The sequence below is a fragment of the Microcebus murinus genome, chromosome 14, assembly GCF_040939455.1.
Source record: "Microcebus murinus isolate Inina chromosome 14, M.murinus_Inina_mat1.0, whole genome shotgun sequence".
Classification (NCBI taxonomy): domain Eukaryota; kingdom Metazoa; phylum Chordata; class Mammalia; order Primates; family Cheirogaleidae; genus Microcebus; species Microcebus murinus.
Genome location: NC_134117.1, coordinates 31,373,459 through 31,394,646, shown reverse-complemented (window position 1 = coordinate 31,394,646; position 21,188 = coordinate 31,373,459). Strand labels below are relative to the sequence as shown.

Below are 21,188 nucleotides of genomic sequence, written 5' to 3'. Positions count from 1 at the left end.
GCCGAAATTTCCACTCTTAAAATAAAGGAATATAGTAAAAGTATAATGGAATAAAGATGGAAGGGGCTTACTGTTAATTCATGTATCAACTTTAGACCATTTATAATTTATATTCTTATTGCTTTAGCCTTATCTCTTCTAGGGCAGGTTTATAGTGTTGTCATTGGCAAGCAATTCATTTTAACTGGTTAAGAAAAGAAATACTAAATAGGAAAAGGTGACAATGTTGAAATTGGAGTGGAAAGGAAGACGGAGACAAAAGAAAGGACTACTTCAAAAACGTTGTTTTACAAATTTCCCAAATTAAGGTACATATACCAAATGCCTCTGAGGCAGTAACCACTTTTGCCTCTTTCATAAGAATCATTTCAATTTTGAAATGAAGCTCAAAAGTCAAGGTCAAAAAACATCTCTGGTTTCTTTCAGTGTCACTGATAGAAAGGGGATATAGAAATTTAGGCTATTCCAATAATCTAAAAAATCCTGCTAATTTTAGGAAAAAAATTATTACTAAAAATTTATTTTTAACAGCTAAAATGCTAAATAGGTACATTTATAAAAAGCTGATTTAAAAATTAATATGCTTATATATATATTTTATAAAGTTGCAAAATCTGAACTTTCAACTATTATTATTCAGGACATGAAGCTGACCACCACAACAATGGTAAGTCACACAGGTTTTGTTTGAACATCTTCAGTGTCAAGGACTATGCTTGACTTACCACATGCCAGGTACTGTGGCAAGCACTTCACATGCACTTTCATTTACTCCCCACAATAATCTTAGTATCTTTATTTTTACAGGTAAAATTAAATCTTATAGAGGTTAAGTAGCTTACCCAAGAAGAAGCCTAGTAAGTGGAGTAACTGAGAAAAATACCCAAGCCTGATTTCAAAGCCCATGACCTTATCTAAACTCCATACTGCAGTACTTTGATACTCCCATACACTCAATGTGGCAGATACATTTAAGTTCATTCAACAGGAACCTGATTTTAACATTTGAAATGAGTATAGAGGTGTATAAGCCTTTATAAGATGACAAACTTCAGTTAAAATACTGTTTAAATGAGACACAAGAACCATTTTATGAAGTCTGCTTTACAATATAGTTTAGAAGAATATTAAGGTGTTTGAACATTGGCTCCAAACTAAAAATTCTAACACCCGTCTACCACTCCTTCACATTTAAAACTGCTTGCCTGGAATAGGGCATGGTGAACTTCCGATTGCCTGTTACGTGGTCACACAATAATGCCTGATTTCCCATACAATCAGCCAATTCAATCATCAACCACCTAAGTCTCCATTTAGACATTCAGTACAGGTAAATGACTAGGTATAAGATTACTAAACATTAAGAATGGCATTTTAAGAGTCAATATTACCTGTGATGAAAATTTAATTTAAAGGAACATTCTTGGCATAACCCTAAAAAAAAAAAAAAAAGACACCACTGTATCACTGAATTTGAATAACTACACTGCTACTCTACTCTTAGTATCATAAATTCTCTCTTTATATTCCTTTACTATAAGAGTAATCTGAAGAAAACAATCTGATCCCCACCACCTCAAAAATGCATACATATACATATATATAATAAGAATGATACTAGAATACTTAAGGAATTGAAAATATTCTAATATTACTTTAGAAAAATGTATTGTCAATTTACTCTAAAAACTGTATTCTATAGGGAGCATTAACATGTCTCACATTAAAGATATCTAATAATAATAATGTAGGTATAGTCATTTCCTCTGAAGTGTTCTAAGAACTTTCAAATGGAAAGGAGCTTTTCAAATAGTTCCATAATTACGACCTCTTCTTTTGCTTTAATCTCAATCCACACTGACTGACTTCTCTTCATAAGCACTTCCTGAAAGAACTCAAGAAACCAGTTTGTATAGCGTGGGGGACATTCTTGAATGGGCAAAAGTGGCAAAGTAGGCAGAAAACTCTGAAGCCATATTTACTTAAGACCCAGAAAAGGCTAAAGACCATTAACATGACAAGGGGGAGGAGCAGCTGACACATGAAGACTAGCTTTAAAAAAAATAAAAGAATCACAGATTCTAAAACATGCATATTAAGGGAAACTGCTGTATTCTAGAGTATAACCCTAAGCTTTTAAGACTGAAATCAAGAACAATTATGCCCTCCTAAATCCTTTCTTTTTTGACAATGTCAAAGAATGTGAATTTATTTATTATTCCTATCACAACAATATGGCTAAATAATCAGCTAATGTGAGATTTTACATTGCATTTTCTGATACTCTACCTCCTAACCATGTAACTTGGGTGACATTCCCAACTTAATGGGAACACACCTTCACTCTTACAAATTACCACTTTACATTTGACATCAGAATTGTGTTACCAAAATGTCACTAATGCTAAGAATATAAAAATTTTAGGTTCAAAAGTTCTTTGAGACTTTGAGGAGCTCTGAGGAAAAAGAACACTTCCAGGAAGATATGTCAAAAGTTTTAATTGAATTTTAAATAGTCCATGTATTTTGAATTCCAAATTAAAGACAAATTTGGAAGAATCAATTATTACTGCAATCAATCAATTACTGCACCCCCAAAGTCAACTTACTTAATTTAACAAGTGCATTTCTCTTTTCACCATGCTCAATATAACCAAAATTAACTTCCCAACTCTTTAAGCCCTCTTTTTCATCACAACATTTATTTCCACAGAAAAATTGACCTGCAACAAGGAAAGGAACATTAGCAATGGTAGCTGGTGACAATATTTGCCAATATGATCAAGTATCATCTCTAACATTTATGTTTAAAATACATCAATTCTAAGCTATATAAAGTCAGCATTAAAAAATAACTAACCACAATAATTACAGTATGTTCATCACATTTGTATACAAATATCAAATTGAAGAGCTGAACTGCTACAAGAAAATCAGTCACAAAATTCTTGCTTGATAGATTTTATATTTGAATACAGAGTTTTAGTGACTTCCTACTAGGGAATCTTACACTCTGGAAGGTGAGGGTACCAAAGAGTGTTCCTGAAAGAATAAATGCATTTTCCAAAACACAGGCACTTATACCTGGGTGAATACTATCAATATTTAATAGTAATAAAAAATTAATATTTTTAAGTATTAACATAATGACATTTATTTTAAATACTAGTATAAATGGGCATTGAAAATACCTTTAAAATTCTAGCACTTTGAGGTGAAGTACATACTTGTAATCAAACAAGTAATCATACAAGTAATCAAACCCAAAACTCTTAAATTTCTGGATCACTTGACACTAATATTAATATCACACTACCATGACCACTATATATTAAAACCTCCCAAAAAAAAGGACTAACACTGATGACCCAAGAGGGAAATTAAATAATTATTTACTTTGACAGAAAAAGATCAAACTTTCATTTGTATAAACAAAACAAAAAAAATTTACATCACAATAATTTGCACCAAGAGCAAATCTAAAACCAGCAAATCCTTTACATAAAAATGTTAAGAAATTATCAAAATAAATATAGAAAATTATCATACAAAAGGCTAATTTTTAAATTAGCCTTTTTTACTCTTTGCAAATGGATACTTTATTAAATCTATACATTTATAGTAATGGCTTTGTTGTTAAAACAACAGTAAGAGTACAACTGTATAAATCACATTAGTAGCTTTCTCTCCCTTTCCCAACTAGTCCTTCATTCACTTATATGAATTTAGAGAATGTCCATCAATTTTTTAAAAAATAGCATTGTAAACTCACCTGAAAATCCCATTCAACAAAAGTACACAATTTTAAAATTGTGATAAATATTTCATTATTTTACATAAAAACACATTATTTTAGATAAGAACACAAACTAAAATGTAACTCCAAGAAAAGTTAAAAATAGCTTTAAGCTTATTCTTTTTCTTTCTCCCCTAAAGTATTTTCAGGACTGATCCTTTATTATTTATGGAAAACAAATTCCTACTATTTAATTTTGTTTGTTTTATTGTATATCCAATTTCATATCTAATATAAAACATATCTAATTTATAGAAGATGAGTATGAGCCACATTGATAGTATAAATATTTAATCATGTAAAAACATGACCTTCATTTTCAGTTTAAAAGATTGTTTAAAGTTTAAAATTATTTCCTAAATGCTATTATATAGTTTTCAGAAACTACACAGTATATATGTATATAAACATTAAAAATGCAATCATTCAATAAGAGCAAATTTTATAACATGAGACAGTGTAGAGATATATAATTTTCAGAAAAAAATTATGAATAAATAAATTATAAGAATGCATAGAAAAAGCATTTACTAATTACCTACCAAATGTTTGGTCTTTTGCTATTAGATTTGGGCTCAATTTCAGGGACTTCCCAAAATGAGAACTAGCCTATCCAAAAATTCTATTTCAAAGTAATATTTAATTTCTACTTTTAAAATGTGGATATGGACGAAATACAGTAAAACCAACTCATTATTCCAAAAATTGATAAAGAAAGGGAAAGAATCAAGCATTCAATTGTTGAATGTTTCCTTGTTACGAAATCTTTAACTTTTTAAACATTTTCTACATATTCTCAATTGAATTGTTCTAAAGGCAAAATTCTAAAGGTAAAATTCATTATATTCTGACTTTTACTATTAGAAGTAATGTAACACGAATACATCTTCTCTAATTTTATTTCTGTAGATAATCATATATTGTATATATTAAAAATAATTTTATCTAATGACTTCAATAACATAACAAAATAAGCTGTAGCCTATTAAAAAGTAAAATTAATAAAAAAAGAATTACCTTTTCCTGAAATTACTTCTTTTTCTACTCGCCACCTAAATCCAAACTGATAATAAAAAATTACAATGTATGCCAAATTTAAATATTACATTTAAATTATACATAAATCTAAACATGGAACCAACAATAATGACACTTACCAACCTAAAAAAATAAACCTAATTCCCATGATGATAACTTTTTCTCATCTTACAGGATTCCAGGTACTTGAAAACACATTGAACAATTACCAACTTATCTGTTAAGAACAACCTTCTTTAGTTTTAAAATACCTTAAAAGCTATAGGAGCCAGGCTGTAAAATACCTAAGTTAATAAACTATATACCCTGTTCTATGACACTGACAAGAAAAAAAAGAGGTTACGGTATAGTAAGGAGGAAGTATATCCTAGTACAAAAAAGTACAGACTCTGGAATCAGACTTAGGTTTACACTTCAGCTCCACCATTTAACAGCTGTATAGTATTGGCAAGTTAATGTAATCTCCTTTTGCTTTACTTTCCTCACAAGTAAAGTAGAGCTATGAGTACCTACTTCTTTGGGTGAGGAGGTTTAAATGAGATAATACATATAAAGCACTTAGAATAGTAACTAGCACATAGTAGTTCACAGGTTAACAAACTATGCCACATAGGTCTGCTCTTATTTTTATAAATAAAATTTTATTGGAACATAACCACATATATTCATTTATGTACATCTACTTTCTCTACTTTCACTCTGCAACAGTAGGGTTCAGCAGCTGTGACAGATGACATATGGCCAGCAAAGCTGAAAATAGTTACTGTCTGTTCCTTTACAAAAAAGTGCTAAATCCCTGTAGTAAATGCTCAGTAAGTGTTATTTTTTAGTTGTTATAACTATGATCTCCTCTGGCTCACTAAAAGATATAATCAGCCTTTTCCCATATACTACAAGGGAGCACAGGGTTCAGTAGTTAAAAAAAAAAAAAAAAAAAAAAAGCCACTCCTCTGATCTCATCAACCTAACCTGAGAAGTTTCTCCTGATGTAAAATCCAACTCAGGCTTCTGTCATTGGTAAAGTCTAGACCAGAGATGTGGGACAAGTCTGGAGCCCTAAAGTGAAAGCTTATTAACCACTTCCATAATGCACTCATCAGCCACGAAACTTTGCCCACAGCTGGCACTCATAGTCCACATGATAGTTTGTGCTGTGCATTGACCACAAATCTGTTTTGCTCGTGTGATGAGGAAAGCTTCAAAGCACTGAAAGCTTGTTTTACTTTACAGGCAGGCAGCTTTACTTGTAATGTAAATCAGAATAGGTGACATATACATATATGTTTTCATTACGTTATTTTTAAATGTTCACAATTTTATTTTGATAAGTGAAAAATTAGAAAAGTCATATCACGGCTGTCGACTACAGTCGATGCTCTGTTGTGCGCCTTCATATCATGGCTGTCGGCTAAAGTCGCTGCGCACGTTCAACTGGGGCTATAGACTATAGTTGACGCTGGTACCGAAGTGGTTAAATTTCCATTCACAGTTTTAAATATAACTTTGTGTGTTAGCTAAGAATGACTGTCTCTGCTGCCTTTTAAGACCTTTGACATTCATATGCTATTACAATTTACCATAGTTTTAGTAAATAGATTAGTTTTCTTTTCAGATTAACTTAATGGTTAAAGGCTCTGATCTCTAGCAATTATACTTTTTGGTATTTACCCACATGAGTTGAAAACTAATGTCCACACAAAAACCTGAATATAGATGTTTACAGCAACTTTATTTCCAATTGCTAAAACTTGGAAGCAACAAACTTGGAAGCAATGTCCTTCCTTAAATGTATGGGTCAATAAACTGTGGTATATCCAGACAATGGAATATCATTCAGTGCTAAAAAGAAATGAGATATCAAATCATGAAAAGACATGGAGGGACCTTAAATGCATATTACTAAGTGAAAGCAGACAATATGAAAAGGCCACATACTATGTGATATTCTGGAAAAGGTAAAACAATGGATACAGTAAAAACATCACTGGTTGCTAGGGATTAGAGAGGAAGGAGGAATGAACATGAGGAACACAGACAATATTTAGGGCAGTGAAACTATTCTCTATTATACCATAATGGAGGATACATATCATTAGACATTTGTTAAAACCTATACAATACACAACATCGACAGTGAACCCTAATGTAAACTATGGACTTTGAGTGATATGGCATGTCAATGTAGGTTCAATTATAACAAATGTACCACCCTGGTAGGGGATGTTGATAGCAGGGGAGGCTGTGCATATGGGGACAGGGTATGTGGGAATTCTCTATACTCTCCACTTAATTTTTCAATGAACCTAAAATTGCTCTAAAAACTAAAATCTATTTAAAACAAAAAACAAAAAAATGCAGTCTAGAATCATGCAGATCTGTACCCAATTCAAGAAGCTCTACCATTCATTAACTACCTCTGTAACTTTAGGAAAGTTACTTAAATTCTCTATTTTCTCTTTATGTATTAAAATGGGGATAATACCTACCTTAATCTCATAGGATTATTCTATCAAGAGAGGATTCAGATAAAGTGTTCAATGCCTGGTTAACTTCACTGTTTTTAAAAAATCACTTATTACTTGAATTTGGCAATTTTGTATTTTAAATGTAAATGAAGGCTCAAAATATTTCAAAATATTCTGATTAAAACCCAACGAAAATAAAACCCTCCATGTCTAGGACAAAAAGAAATAAAACTTTCAAAATAACTCTGTGTAATTCTATTTTTAAACCTATATATGTATGTGGAGATTGCTTGCCATCCAACATATGTTGGGATGTGAACACAGCCAAATGTGTAACAGCAATGGTTTCCAAACTTTCTCTTTCATTCATTAATCTACTCAACAAATACTTATTAAGCAATTACTTACTGGGCTTGGCATTCCACTGAGTATAAAAAGTGATTACTAAATACTACCTGTTACCAAGGTTACAATCTTATGGAGAAATAAGAAATGTAACAACAACTATATCCTACTAGTTAAAAATTATATATTCCTATATTCTTTCCTGATATAAATTTCCTGCTGATAGCTTGGATTAAAGCTGAAGTTACTCAGGGTTTGGTGCTGAGCCCTCTTTTCTTCTCACTCTGCCCTCTATCACAAAGAGGTCACATGTGCAAGCAATAAAAGAAAAAGATCCTAACTTCCTGACAACATAAAGTTCCATGACCATCTACTTGGACTTTTATGTAAAAGAAAAATAAACTTCTAGATGTAAACCAGTGTTTTAGGGGGCGTGCTCTCTGACCTTGCAGCTGAATTTAATCCTAATTGATACAATGATCCAACTAAATTCTCAATGAAGAAGGGGGAAAAGCAACAAAGAAAGGAATGAGAGCATAAGGCAAAGATGGAAATTCACTAAAAATGTCCTAAGTATCTACTATATATATTAGGCATTGAGCTAGGAGCCAGTTAATTAAGTGAAAAAAACACTGTTTTGTGTAAATAAAACGATGAGAAAACACATCTTCGCAAAGGAAGCAAAGGCATAACTCCAACTTCCTCTGACACCTCAAACATGGTATGCCAAAAACCAAAGTCATTATATTCCCCCCCCAAAAATCCCCCTCCAAATTCTCTATTTCTCTCAGTATCCACACTCAAAACCTAAGTCATATCTGATTTCTTTTTTTTTTTTTTTTTTTTTTTTTGAGACAGAGTCTCGCTTTGTTGCCCAGGCTAGAGTGAGTGCCGTGGCGTCAGCCTAGCTCACAGCAACCTCAAACTCCTGGGCTCAAGTGATCCTTCTGTCTCAGCCTCCCAAGTAGCTGGGACTACAGGCATGAGCCACCATGCCCGGCTAATTTTTTCTATATATATTAGTTGGCCAATTAGTTTCTTTCTATTTATAGTAGAGACGGGGTCTCGCTCTTGCTCAGGCTGGTTTCGAACTCCTGACCTCGAGCAATCCGCCCGCCTCGGCCTCCCAGAGAGCTAGGATTACAGGCGTGAGCCACCGCGCGGCCTCATATCTGATTTCTTACTTGCACTTATCCTCATATCCAGTCACCATGCTCTAATGGTAACATACAATTTGTTTCAAGATTATTCTTTTTAAACTATGTAGTAACATGCTTTTTTAAAATAGAGAATTCAAATATTTAATTTTTACTTATGTATATTTTCTCCCCTCAACTAGACTGCAGCTTTTCCTGAAGGGCAGTCATCACATATTAATTCACAGTACCCAGTCCAGTTTCAATAAATACTGAAGAACAATCTACAAATGAGCCAGGGTTGAAAAAGCTGCTTTGTTACACACTCCTAGAAAGACTTAGTATGTTCACACTTGATTTGCAATATAGTAACTTCAAGTGCTGTGGTGCTTTTTGTATTAGCTGAGGTAATTAGCTGGTTCAGAGATGACAGCTGTGAACTATAGCCCATAACTAGTTCATAATAAAATGAGAAGTTTTGGGGATACACCAAGTGCATGGGTTTATAAACAGAGTTATACAAAATGAACATTACTGCTGTCTATAAGAAATTGTGAAGCAACACACATATTAAAGGTACTACCAAAACATTATTAAACCAATCCTGGGTTTTAATGAGATCAGACTATTTAAATGAAAAAGAAATCATTATGATATATAAATTTGAGATAGCTTTTTAAATAGGTTATCTTTCTTAATATAGTACAAATATACACTATCCATAACATACATATTTATGCAACATTCCACCCTCTCACATTTCCAACTGAGATCATCTGTTCCTGGGTCACCTTCTCCAGATATAATCTGAAGTCTGAGCTAGGAATAAAAATAACTCTTATATTAACTAAAGATGTAAAGTGGAAAAGGAAATCTGCCATTACTAATTAGCACTGATTGAAAAGTTCATTTTACCAGAATAGGCATATATTTATGTAACAGAAGATGTGCATCTGTCTCACTATAAATGGTAATCAATTTTTAAAAATCTATCAATTTCAAACATCATCTGTGCAACAAAACATCATTCTACAGTGTTAAATTGTTCATTATGATCACTAGAGTCAGGATGAAATAGGATCCAGTAGCCACTTGTGTTTAATTTTAGAATTTTCATGCCTCAGCTAACAAAGAAAAAAAAGCACTCTTGTCCTTTATAAATTCCATAGGCCCTCTGTAAACTGCAGAGGTTAAATGGTACAAATGATACCTCATAGATGCAGGACAACTTAGACTAGAATTAGCATCTTTAAAAGAATACTGTGGGGCATGATATCATAATAAAAATTAATATTATACTTGAATAAGAACCTCCTCCTATAAATATGTGAAGGCATACCTTATTTTCTTTGTATCTACTGAGATCTGCTATGCAGTATTCCTTGAATAACTTATCATAATATTTCTTAGCAAGTCTCTTCTCCCTAGGTCCATAAAAAATATAAATATTATACATTTAGAAATCCAACCATAGTTTGCTACTTGGAAGCAATGTCAAATAAATAACACATATGACATAAATATCAATGTTTTAAAAGAGGCCTATTACTTATATGTACATAAAATATCTGGATATTAACATTTAATAGTGGTTCTCTCAGGGAGGAAAACTGGAGGACTGATGGTCACAAATGAGAAAAAGAATTAATCTTTACTTTTTACCCTTTGTAATGTTTGGATTTTTAAAACCATTTTCAGGTATTACTTTTTCCCAAAAAATGAAGAATATAATGGCATATTATGAGATGACCGTAATATAATAAAAAATGTTATTTTTAAAAGACTAAGTTAAGCAATAAAAAGTTAGTTCAAACTGTCAAAAATTACCAAAGGAATCAAACCAGATTCAATAATCCTAGGCATAATTTTTTGTCCTCAATTCAGAACTGTCCTATGAAGGAGATGAATATCTTAGATAAGTGACAAGAAAACACGCAGAGAATGGGTGAAAGAGGACTAAAGCATTTGATACATTACACATCTGATGGCTAAAATTACCAAGTCATGTCCATTTCATCCTCCTCATTCCATAGGAATCTATGATTTTCTCGTATGACATCCAAGTCTGTTTTGTCATTTTCCCTGGAAGATAAAACTATTTTCATTTTATATAAAAACAATTAGTCAAATTTAGAAGGTTAAACAGTTCTGTGAGATTTTTGAAAAATTGAATAAAGATATAATACATGAAGATAAAGATAGTTTTATGAGTATATATGTACATATATTTACGAAAACTATTTCAGTATTTTCAAAAGGTACTCATAAAGAGTGCTGCTACATAAAAACAGACTTATAGACCCATAGAAAAGAACAGAGAACCAAGAAATTAATCCACATATCTATAGCCAAATGATCTTTGACAAAGGTGCTAAGGATGCTCTTTGGGGAAAGGAGAGTCTCTTCAATAAATGGTGCTGGGAAAACTGGATATCCATATGCGTAAGTATGAAAGTAGACTCTCACTTCTCATCCTATATAAAAATCAATTCAAAATGGATCAAAGACCTAAATATAAGACCTGAAACAATAAAACTATTAGAAGAACATAATAAGACCTTAAAAACACAAGCAACAAAAACAAAAATACACAAATGGGATTATATCAAATTTAAAAGCTTTTGCATAGCAAAGGAAACAACTGACAGAGTGAAAGAGACAATCTACAGAATGGGAGAAAATATATGCAAACTATCTGACAGGGGATTAATATCCAGAATATAAAAGGAACATTTTAACAGCAAAAAATCAGTCTGGTTTAAAAATGGGCAAATGATCTGAAAAGATATTTCTCAGAAGACATACAAATAGCCAATAGGTATATGAAAAATGCTCAACATCACTAATAATCAGGGAGATGCAAATCAAAACCACAGTGAGATATCATCTCACTCCAGGTTACTATCAAAAAGAAAAAAAAATACTAGCAAGGATGTGGAGAAAAGGGAACTCTTATACACTGTTGGTGGGAATGCAAACTAGTATAGCCACTGTGGAGAACAGTATGGGAGTCCCTCAAAAAACTACAAATAGAACTACCATATCATTCAGCAATCCCACTACTGGGAATTTATCCAAAGGAAAGGAAATCAGTATACCAAAGAGACATCTGCACCCCCATGTTTATTGCAGCATTATTTACAATAGTCAAGATATGGAATCAACCTAGGTGCCCAACAACAGATGAATAAAGAAAATGTGGCATATATATAGCACGGAATACCATTCAGCCATAAAAAAGGATGAAATCCTGTCATTCATGGCAACATGGACAGAATTGGAGGACATTATAATATATTAAGTTAAATAAGTCAGGAATAGAAAGTTAAACACTGCCTGCATGTTCTCACTCATTTGGGGAAACTAAAAAAAGTTTGTCATAGATGTAAAAAGTAGAACAGAGGATACTAAAGGCTGAGAAGGGTAGAAGGAAGGAAGGAATAGGGAGAAATCTGTTAAAGGATACAAAATTACAGATAGGTAGGAAGAATAAGTTCTACAGTTCCATGGTACTGTAGGATGATTATAGTTAACAATAATATATTAATATTACATAGTTTTGAATAACTAGAAGGATATCGAATATTCTCAACACAAAGATATGATAAATGTTTGAGATGATGGATATACTGATTACCTTTATCTGATCACCATATATGTATCAAAACATATATACCCTCATAAATATGTACAATTATGTTAATGAAGAAAAATTAAATTAAGAAAAAAGAGTGCTGCTACAGAAGCAAGTTAAATGGATAACGAATCTATCTCTAGCAGTGGTTTCAATTATATACAATGGTGCTACATTACCAAACCTAGGATGAGAAACCTGAATAAACACTAAATCAATAAAGAAAAGTGAATGAAAATAAGTTTTAGAATCTAACCCAAAGTAAGTGACACTACTCCATTGAGATTTAATTCAAAAAAATATGGACGTTTTCCATACCTTGTTTTACTACAGTTCCCTAGGAAGACTAAGGGAGGAAGAGAGATGAAGGGTTTGATCTTTCAAGATAAGATACCAATAGTTTAGATGTAGAAAAAATTGACTATTGGGAGATATAAGCTAAATTGATAGGGGAGATAAACTTAGGTAGATGAGATGGTACGAAAGTTTTTCAGGGCCGTACCAGTTCATAAAATTGTTAACTCAGAGAAAAAAAAAAACTAACACAAAACTGAGAGCCTCTGATAGAAGAGCATCAAAGTCCTTAGGAAGGACTTTCAAGTGCAGGAAATGCTAGAGTTAGGTTTCTTGTTTTCCCTAACTTTCAAAAAGCAATCCCAAACATTAAGGTCTAAAAATTTCCTTATTTCAAAGATTCTTGCCAATAAGACACATGAGTATTTCTCACATACCCTGTTAATGTCAGGGTTGTACCAGACTCAGCAGGTGAGGAGGCCATCTGAGGCCTGTCCAAAGAAATGGGATTCATGAAGAGCTACTTAGCTAAAAGCTGTGGATGGCATCTCTACCTCATGATATAAAAAGGAAACTGGAAAAGAGAGCAGGGGAAGAGTGGCAGAATCACAAGACAAAGTAGCTGTGGGTCTTTAAAGTCTTTCTACCACCACCCACTCTATGTAAACTTTATACTTACCCCAAACGCCTGAAATCTTCTTTTTTGCCACCATAGTATAAAATATAGTCATTTACAAATTTTGTATGTCTTTGATACTGAAACGCAAAAAATTAAGGATTATATTGTCTTAGGAGTTGGTCAATGCTATGATATATTACTGAGAGAAAAAAAAGCATAATGAGTATATTTAGCTTTTTAAAAATATGCAAATATGAACTATACATGCTTATACATTCACAAATTCTAGACGGGTTCATAGTAAACTGTTAAGAGTGAAGACTGTAAAATAGAGAAGGGCTTTTATTTTCTACTGAATACTGTTCATAATGTTGTGAATATTTTTCAAGCATATACTACTCTTGTGACAAAATATATCTCCATCTGGAAAGAAAGAGAGCTTCCTAGTCTATTGTTGAACTACATAAAGCCTCAAACCATTCATCACAATAAAAAATTTAAAAATTACAGTTTCTAAAATTAAAGTTAAGGAGAATTTAATTTATCTTTCATTATTAGAAAATGTAATTTAGCTATTTCTATAATGGTAAAGACTCTAAATAGAAAATGTAAATTTTATAATATTATATCCTAACATTAGGCTTTTTTTTAAAAAAAAAAAAAGCAAACATAAGAAGTCAGATGTGGCTGGGCGTGGTGGTTCATGGTAGTAATCCTAGCACTTTGGGAGGCCAATGCCAGAGGATCGCTTGAGGCCAGGAATTCGAGATGAGCCTGGGCAACATAGCAAGACCCCATATCTACAAAAAAAATAGAAAAATTATCCAGGAATAGTGGCATGTGCCTATAATATCAGTTACTAGGGAGGCTGAGGCAGGGGGATCTCTTGAGCCCAGGAATTTGAGGTTGCAGTGAGCTATAATGCCACCGTACTCTAGCCCAAGCAACAGAGTAAGACTCTGTCTCAATAAAAAAAATAAAAAAAAAATCAGAATTTTTAATACATTCTTTTAATATTCAAAGAATCCACAACCATGTTTATTTTCAATGCAGTATTAACAAGATGTGGCATTTTACTTTTTATTTTAAAAAGCTCAATGGCACTCTCTCTACAGCCAAACATATGTATAACAGAGCTGACTTCACCTTCTATAATACTGTCTGTGACAACACCCTATTAAACAGATATAGTGATTTAACTGATCACAATGTATTCTAATAGAGTATTTAATGAGAATATGACATGTCCAAACTGTTAACAAAGCAGTTACCATTCTGGGGTGGGGAGAAAGAGAGAGAGAAAAGCCAGACATCTGGAGATCTGGGTTCTAGCTTTTGATCTACCACGAACTGGTCACATGACCATGGCAAGCTGCTTAATCCATTAGAGCTGGGGTCAGCAAATTTTCTGTAAAGGGCCAGGTGGTAAATATTTCAGATTTTGCAGGCCATATGGTCTCTGTTGCAAATTCTTACCTCTGCCATGATAGCATGAAAGCAGCCACAGACAACATATAAACAAAGAAGCACAGCTGTATTCCAATATAATTTTATGTGCAAGAAGAGATGGTGGGTAGTTTTTTTGCTTCCAGGAAGATGGTGCAGACAAAGAGGTACTTCTTCCTATTTCTCACACTACCATCAACTAAAAATTTTGGACATTATATATATAACAAACATAAGATAACTCTGAAAGATGAAGAGAAGGCACACTAGGTTGGGACCTCAAGACCTATGGTATGACATGGTGATGGGTACCCAAAGTTTTCTTTTTGTCTCATATATCCCAGATTTGGAGATAAAGAAGCTGGAAACCTGGTAACACCAACAGGCGCAGACTAAAAAAGCCTCAATAAAAGCCTGTTTTCTCTAACCAAATGACAAAGAGTCAGCATAGCAAGCTCAATAACTTTCAGACAATAACTACTCTATTCTGGCCAAACACTTCAGAAATAAATGGTATCCCCAACTGTCATCTACACCAGAAAAGGAGTACATAGACTTGTACTCTGACCAGAGTGAGAGTCACCAGGTTGTAACTAGGTGCTCCAATGTCCAGTGCAGTGGTATCAGAGAAGGCAGAGCAGATGTTTAAATGTTAAAAGGAACAACTGGCAGATGAGAGTCACAGGAAAGCTAAGCTATTGGGTTAGAAGACAAAAAGAATAAATTAGTGACACATGGTACTTCCATAACTTAAAACAAAAATAGTAGAAAAATGACAACATGAAACACATGACTACAGTTAGTGGGTGTATCAAATTACATTGTCTCCTTCTCCCAATTGTGACCACAACAATAAATACCCAGAAGTACTTCAGGCCTGTCTTTCATTCTTCAATATTCCCAAGAGTAATATGAATGGCCAGTGTAGCAGTTAGTATCATGAGCCATAGTCTTACTGAAAAACTGAGTTGAAACATAGCTAAAACAGAGAGGCAGGGTATATAGCTTCAAGTCATGTCTGAAAATTAAAGCAACAGCTGGCCTGGGGACAGTCCACAGAAAGATCTAATTTCAAATATAAATTCTGTAGAGAACTTAAATAACCAAGAACTAGGTAGGAAGGGAATAAATTAAAATGAGATTAAAGAGAAATATAAAAAAGAAGTGTTGAAAGCTTGAAAAAAGCAAGTTGGAAAAAATATCTGCAGGTTCATAGACTTTGTAAACCTACAAACAGACTACTAGTAATATGTTTCATTATTTTGATCTCTAAATCTTTCCTACATATTAGTAAAAGAGAATTATACCCAAAAGTATAAATGGCAAAATCCTACATAAACAAACACATATTTAAAATAAAAAGGCCTATGTGACTTCATAAGATTTTATGAAATAAAAAATTTAAAAATATTCTACTAGTTATAAAATTCTAGAAATATAAAAAGGATACAGCATCCATAGCTATGAGATGAAACCTTCTATTTCTTGCTTCTTCCCTGTTAAAACAAATTTTAAACAAATTTAAAAGCCTATATTCCACCTAATATGATCAAATCCCATAGTCCCTAAGTTTATAAAACATCTTAAACCAAAGAATGTCATTTATATTGAAATATCATACCTATCCAGCAATTCTGCTGCAACTTGTTTATGGGCCACCTTTCCATGTTTTTCTTTCTGAAATGGTTTTTTGAGCAGTAAATCGTCTTCAATTGTCCTGGTATAATAAGAAAAAAAATATATAAAAGTTAATTTTTCTCAAAGGTTGTTTTCTAATTCTTTATATTTTCATAATTGGAACATATTTTAAAGAATACAAGTCTTAAAAAAAACTCACTGATCTTTAATGAGACATTTTACATTTCCTTACATAACTTAATTAATACTTTAACTTTATTTAATATATATAAAAGGGAGAAAATGAAACTAATAAAAGCATGGGTTCTAGACTACCTTGGTTCCTGGTTCAAATCTTGATTCTGCCATTTACTACCTTAACCTTAATAAGATTAAGTTATTAATATTTAAACTCTCTGTCTTAATTTTCCTGTTTGCAAAATAGGGATAAGAAAGCTTTTGGTAATTAATAATATGGACAAAGAAAGGCTGATTAGAGAGAACATAGACGATAATCAGCTCTAGTTATACAGATAAATATAACCTTAGAGCATCCAACTAGATTTCTCAAATTCTATTCTTACAAAGTAGTATTTCTGAATGAAAAATCTAGAAAACATAAAGCACCATAAAATGTAATTTAATTATTCCCATTCTTTCGGTTATCCATGAAGACTGAGAATCTTATACAAATGTTCAGACTCAGTTAGAATGCCTAACAAATCTTTCTCAGTGTGACATAATAAACCCATTTGTATATATTTGGTTAGTATGAATCAGGCAACAGCTTGATATGTAAGTTTGGTTAGTATAAATCAGTCAACTACCCCTGAGTTAATGTATAAAATTGAGTTGCTAAGCGCTGAAGGCTGAGAATACCCCTAAACACAGCGACTTTGCCAAGATGCAGCCTTCTTACAGTGTCCAGACTTCATGTGCTAATGATTCTTGCCCCTTACAATTCACAAAACCTTCCATGAGCTGCTTCCCATGACCACTTAGTCTGCTCATTCATGTAGCTGTAAGAATTGTGCTGCAGTATATTCTCATTTTCCACATTAACCTCACTTTGAAGGCAAGTACTAGCAAGAGACCAACAATCAAGACCAACAAGCATTCTGAGCTATGACATCTGCAAGTAAACAGACCTTGGCAGTTGCATGAAAAATATATGCAACAGAGAAATCTAAAACCTGCAATTTCTTTCCTTTCATTCCCTTCCCTTTCAATAAACCCCTCTACAGCATAAACATTTTCTTATTTTTCCCACAACTGTTATCCAATTTAGAATTAATCTATTACAGCTTAATAAACAAAAATTCATTTATGAGAGCTGTTGTATTCACATGCAAACATAATTCAAAACTTTCAATATTAATTTGTACCTCATATCAATCTAAAAAGGATGTGAAACACAGATCAATAAAAACATTACTTACCTTCTTTTCCTTTTGTTTGATTCTCCACAGTGTTCATCATCACTAAAATCAGAATCATAGCCGCCATGACCATGCATCTGTACAGGAGTATCAAGTCAGCTATTCAGAACCTAAGTTGCCAATTGTTCAGGAAACAGATTAGTTCAAAACTAAGTTATCTTAAACATTCACAATAGTTTTAAAGGACCATGGTGAGCAGATCACTGTTCATGGGCTATCTGACTATCTAAAACTTTCATTCATTTTGAAATAACAGACTTATACTTTAAAAAATGTATCAACATTTTTCACCTTTAATTATTATTGGAATAACAAACGGGGCTATTCTTTGATTTTTTCTACTGAAAACCATGGCTAGAAGCTGCAAAGTGACTGTGTACAAGGTTCACCAAGACTTCACTTTTATTTGATTCAGAGCAGTTACAGTTACTGAGTATTTATCATCAATTTTATTCCAGACATTGTGCTAAGTACTTTACAAACAATGTTTCTAATTCTGCAAGTTAGAACCCGGCTATCTCCATTTTAGGGATGAACAAATCAAGGACAAAGTTAAGTCAATCAGTTTTACAAAGCAAGGTAGTGACTGATCTATTTGATTCTTAAGCCACAATTTCAATAACCCCAAATTGCCTCTCCAGAATATGATTAGCTACATTCCATCAGAATTACAGTATTTGTGAATGGTACACTACCAATTGATGAAAATTCTCCTGTTATCTTTTTCAGCATGGGTAAAGATTTCCATTTTCTTTTAAGTTTCTTCAAGATAAACTATCTTGTCCTTGGCTTAGTCAGCTTTATCTTGTTTCAATTCATTTTTAAACTGACATTCTTAGAAATGCTGAAAGACCTCAGTTGTCACTCAATTGTTTTGGAAGAAACTCCTGGTTCCAGCATTACATTGCATTCAGGGTACACATTAATGGGGGAATGGATGGATTATGTGACTATTCAATGTCATAAATAACAAATTCAATGGCTGGAAGGAACCAATCCAAGTTAAATGATATACCAAATTTTAAAAATGTTAATATTCACCACAGCAAGTACAGAAGGAAAAAGAGGAAAGAACTCCCTAAACTTCATTGAATTGGATCTAGGATAGAAGAATGTTTCTAGTCCTGGCTACCTTTAATTCACTTCATGTCCTTAAACAACAGTTAAACAAGGTGACTACATGAAATAATCTTTACATTCTTTAAATCTTTAAAGTCTGTGATCTTTCTATAATTCATTCTATTTTCAAACTTAGGTGTATGGGTGTGTACCTCTCTTCCCTGTCCCACTGAATTCTGTACAGAGAAAGAGCCCAGCCACCCTTTATGAGGTGGACTCCAACTGTCCTATCAAATTTGTTCCAGCCATACCATCCTCGGCACTTATTGTCCTATGTTTTCAATTTCTTCACATTTTGATGGGGGACAATCATAATATGGAGTTTAGGAATACACACTGGGATCAGCCTACCAGAATTCAAAGCCTGGCTCTGCACTTTTCATCTGCCTTTCATTAGGACTGTTCCTTTAACCTCCCTGAGCCTCAGTTTCCGTACTGAGAAAATGAAGCTAGTAAGATTACTGACCTCACAGGAATGGAGATTGAGTTACCACATCTAAAGGGTTTTACAACAGTTTGGCACAGTACAACCCTGTGAATGTTTACTGTCAGCATCAGCATCAAGTTGTTCCCTCACCCCTAGACACCACTTCCTGCCCTTGCACCCACTCTCCCATTTCTTTTTTCTCTGGCCGCTTCACCCATCCCATACCTATGTTAACTCAGTGGTTGAACTAAAAAGCTCTCACTCACTTCAGGCTACGAAGCAACAGACAAGAGTCGAGAGAAACTCGAGAAAGGACACGCCGGGTGTCTCCAAGATCTGTCATCCAAAAAGAAAAAAAATTATAACCAACTAGCAGTATATTAGGAACGAGTTTTGAGGTCCTTCTCCCCGACGCCAAATATACCCACGGCCCACTTCGCACACTCCTTCCCTTCCTCCCTGCTCTGCCAACTTCGCCCCTGGAGTCGTCGTTTCCTCCTTTCTAGGTAGCTGCAGCGACGACCCACGGCCTGAGCGAGCCGCTGCAGGGCCTGCCCCGTCCGCCCCGGCCGCGCAGCCTCACCGCCGCCGCCGCCGCCGCCGCCCGTCCCACGCCTCTCCCTACGGGTCCCGACTGGGCGCTGCTTCCGGTCCAACTGGGATGCGTGTCACACTTAAATACCACCGTCCTCGGGCGCGCCGACCTTGTGCTACAGTCAGAACAGCTCCGGGAAACAAGGGCGGTGGAAGAAACGGCCCGGAAGGGGAAGCAGAGGCTTCTTGCTTTCCCCAAGGCACAACCCCCAGTTTTTCCTGGGCCTCTTTCTTTTCCTCTCTAGGGAATGCAGCATGTAGTACCGTGTGGCACTGATCGCCGCTCTGCCCACGCCTCTACTTTGAAAATACATTTTGTTTTAGGAAAACTGCTGCCTATCACCTGCCGTCCTCTCTCTAGTAACCTAGTAACGCCTCCTGAAAGCATCCTCGCGGAGCATCTCAGCCTCAGATCAGCGCCCCCCTCCCAAGTAAAACAGTTCTCATAATTAGAACAAAAATAACTTTCCATCTTTTCACCACCCACACAATAGATATCGTTCCAAAAGCAGTGCTGATGGCAGAAGAGCTCATTGAATTTTTGAGGAAAGAAAGAATAAGGAGGAGAGATTTCACAGGGTCGCGGATTCTCTGCTGACAAGCGACCCAGCACATGTGAAAAGACGTTCAAAATAGAGTCTTAAAAAAAAAAAAAAAAAGGCAAGAAAAGTTAAGTTATTTTAAGCTCCAGCAGGTTCTTCCTGTGTTTTGCCTTTCCTATATCATGACGCCCCACTTTGCTTCCCAGTCTAGTTACATGTGTCTGGCATGAGCTATTCATCTTTGCTTCCTCCTCAGATCCCACATGGTACCTTGGAAATCACGAGTGCTAATTAAATATTTGTTGAATTGAACTGGCATGTTTATGGCTTTTACAGCGGGTTCTTTTTAGAGAAAAGCTTGGCGCTTAATGCACACTCATTTTACATCTTTTGCCCTAAACAGTAGATAATAATATCTTTATCAGTTCAAGGCCCCTTCTACCCCTGACAGTAAATTTTAGATACATCCTCACTTTACCAATGTAGTGAATGTTATCTTGAAAAGCTGTAAGGTAAGTTAAATTATGGTAAATTCAATTACTCCAAAGTGCAGATTATACTTCAGTAAAAACATTTACTCAAAAAATTTAAAGCAATAGGAAGCCTCACAATTTAATATTATACTATATTGAATTATTTTGTCAAGCAGTTCCTTTTTTGGTAAATATCTGAAATGT

The 21,188-nt window shown here is 34.0% G+C and overlaps 1 protein-coding gene across 10 annotated transcripts in view; it reads right to left on the bottom strand.

The window, feature by feature from the left end:
* Positions 1-21,188, bottom strand: part of LOC105872267 (protein FRA10AC1) — a 76,373-nt gene that overhangs the window by 13,440 nt on the left and 41,745 nt on the right. Inside the window, exons 1-11 of one of the 10 annotated variants that reach the window (XM_012766150.3) lie at positions 19,959-20,059; positions 19,642-19,711; positions 17,830-17,939; positions 16,395-16,490; positions 16,224-16,269; positions 13,388-13,464; positions 10,779-10,862; positions 10,120-10,204; positions 4,814-4,859; positions 2,610-2,723; positions 1,392-1,434 (exon numbers count right to left, since the gene is read on the bottom strand). In XM_012766150.3, coding sequence (XP_012621604.1) covers positions 1,392-1,434; positions 2,610-2,723; positions 4,814-4,859; positions 10,120-10,204; positions 10,779-10,862; positions 13,388-13,464; positions 16,224-16,269; positions 16,395-16,490; positions 17,830-17,906 — 668 coding nt within the window. In that variant the 5' untranslated portion in view covers positions 17,907-17,939; positions 19,642-19,711; positions 19,959-20,059. The other 9 variants (XM_012766190.3, XM_012766135.2, XM_012766178.2 and 6 more) reach the window with 9 other exon arrangements.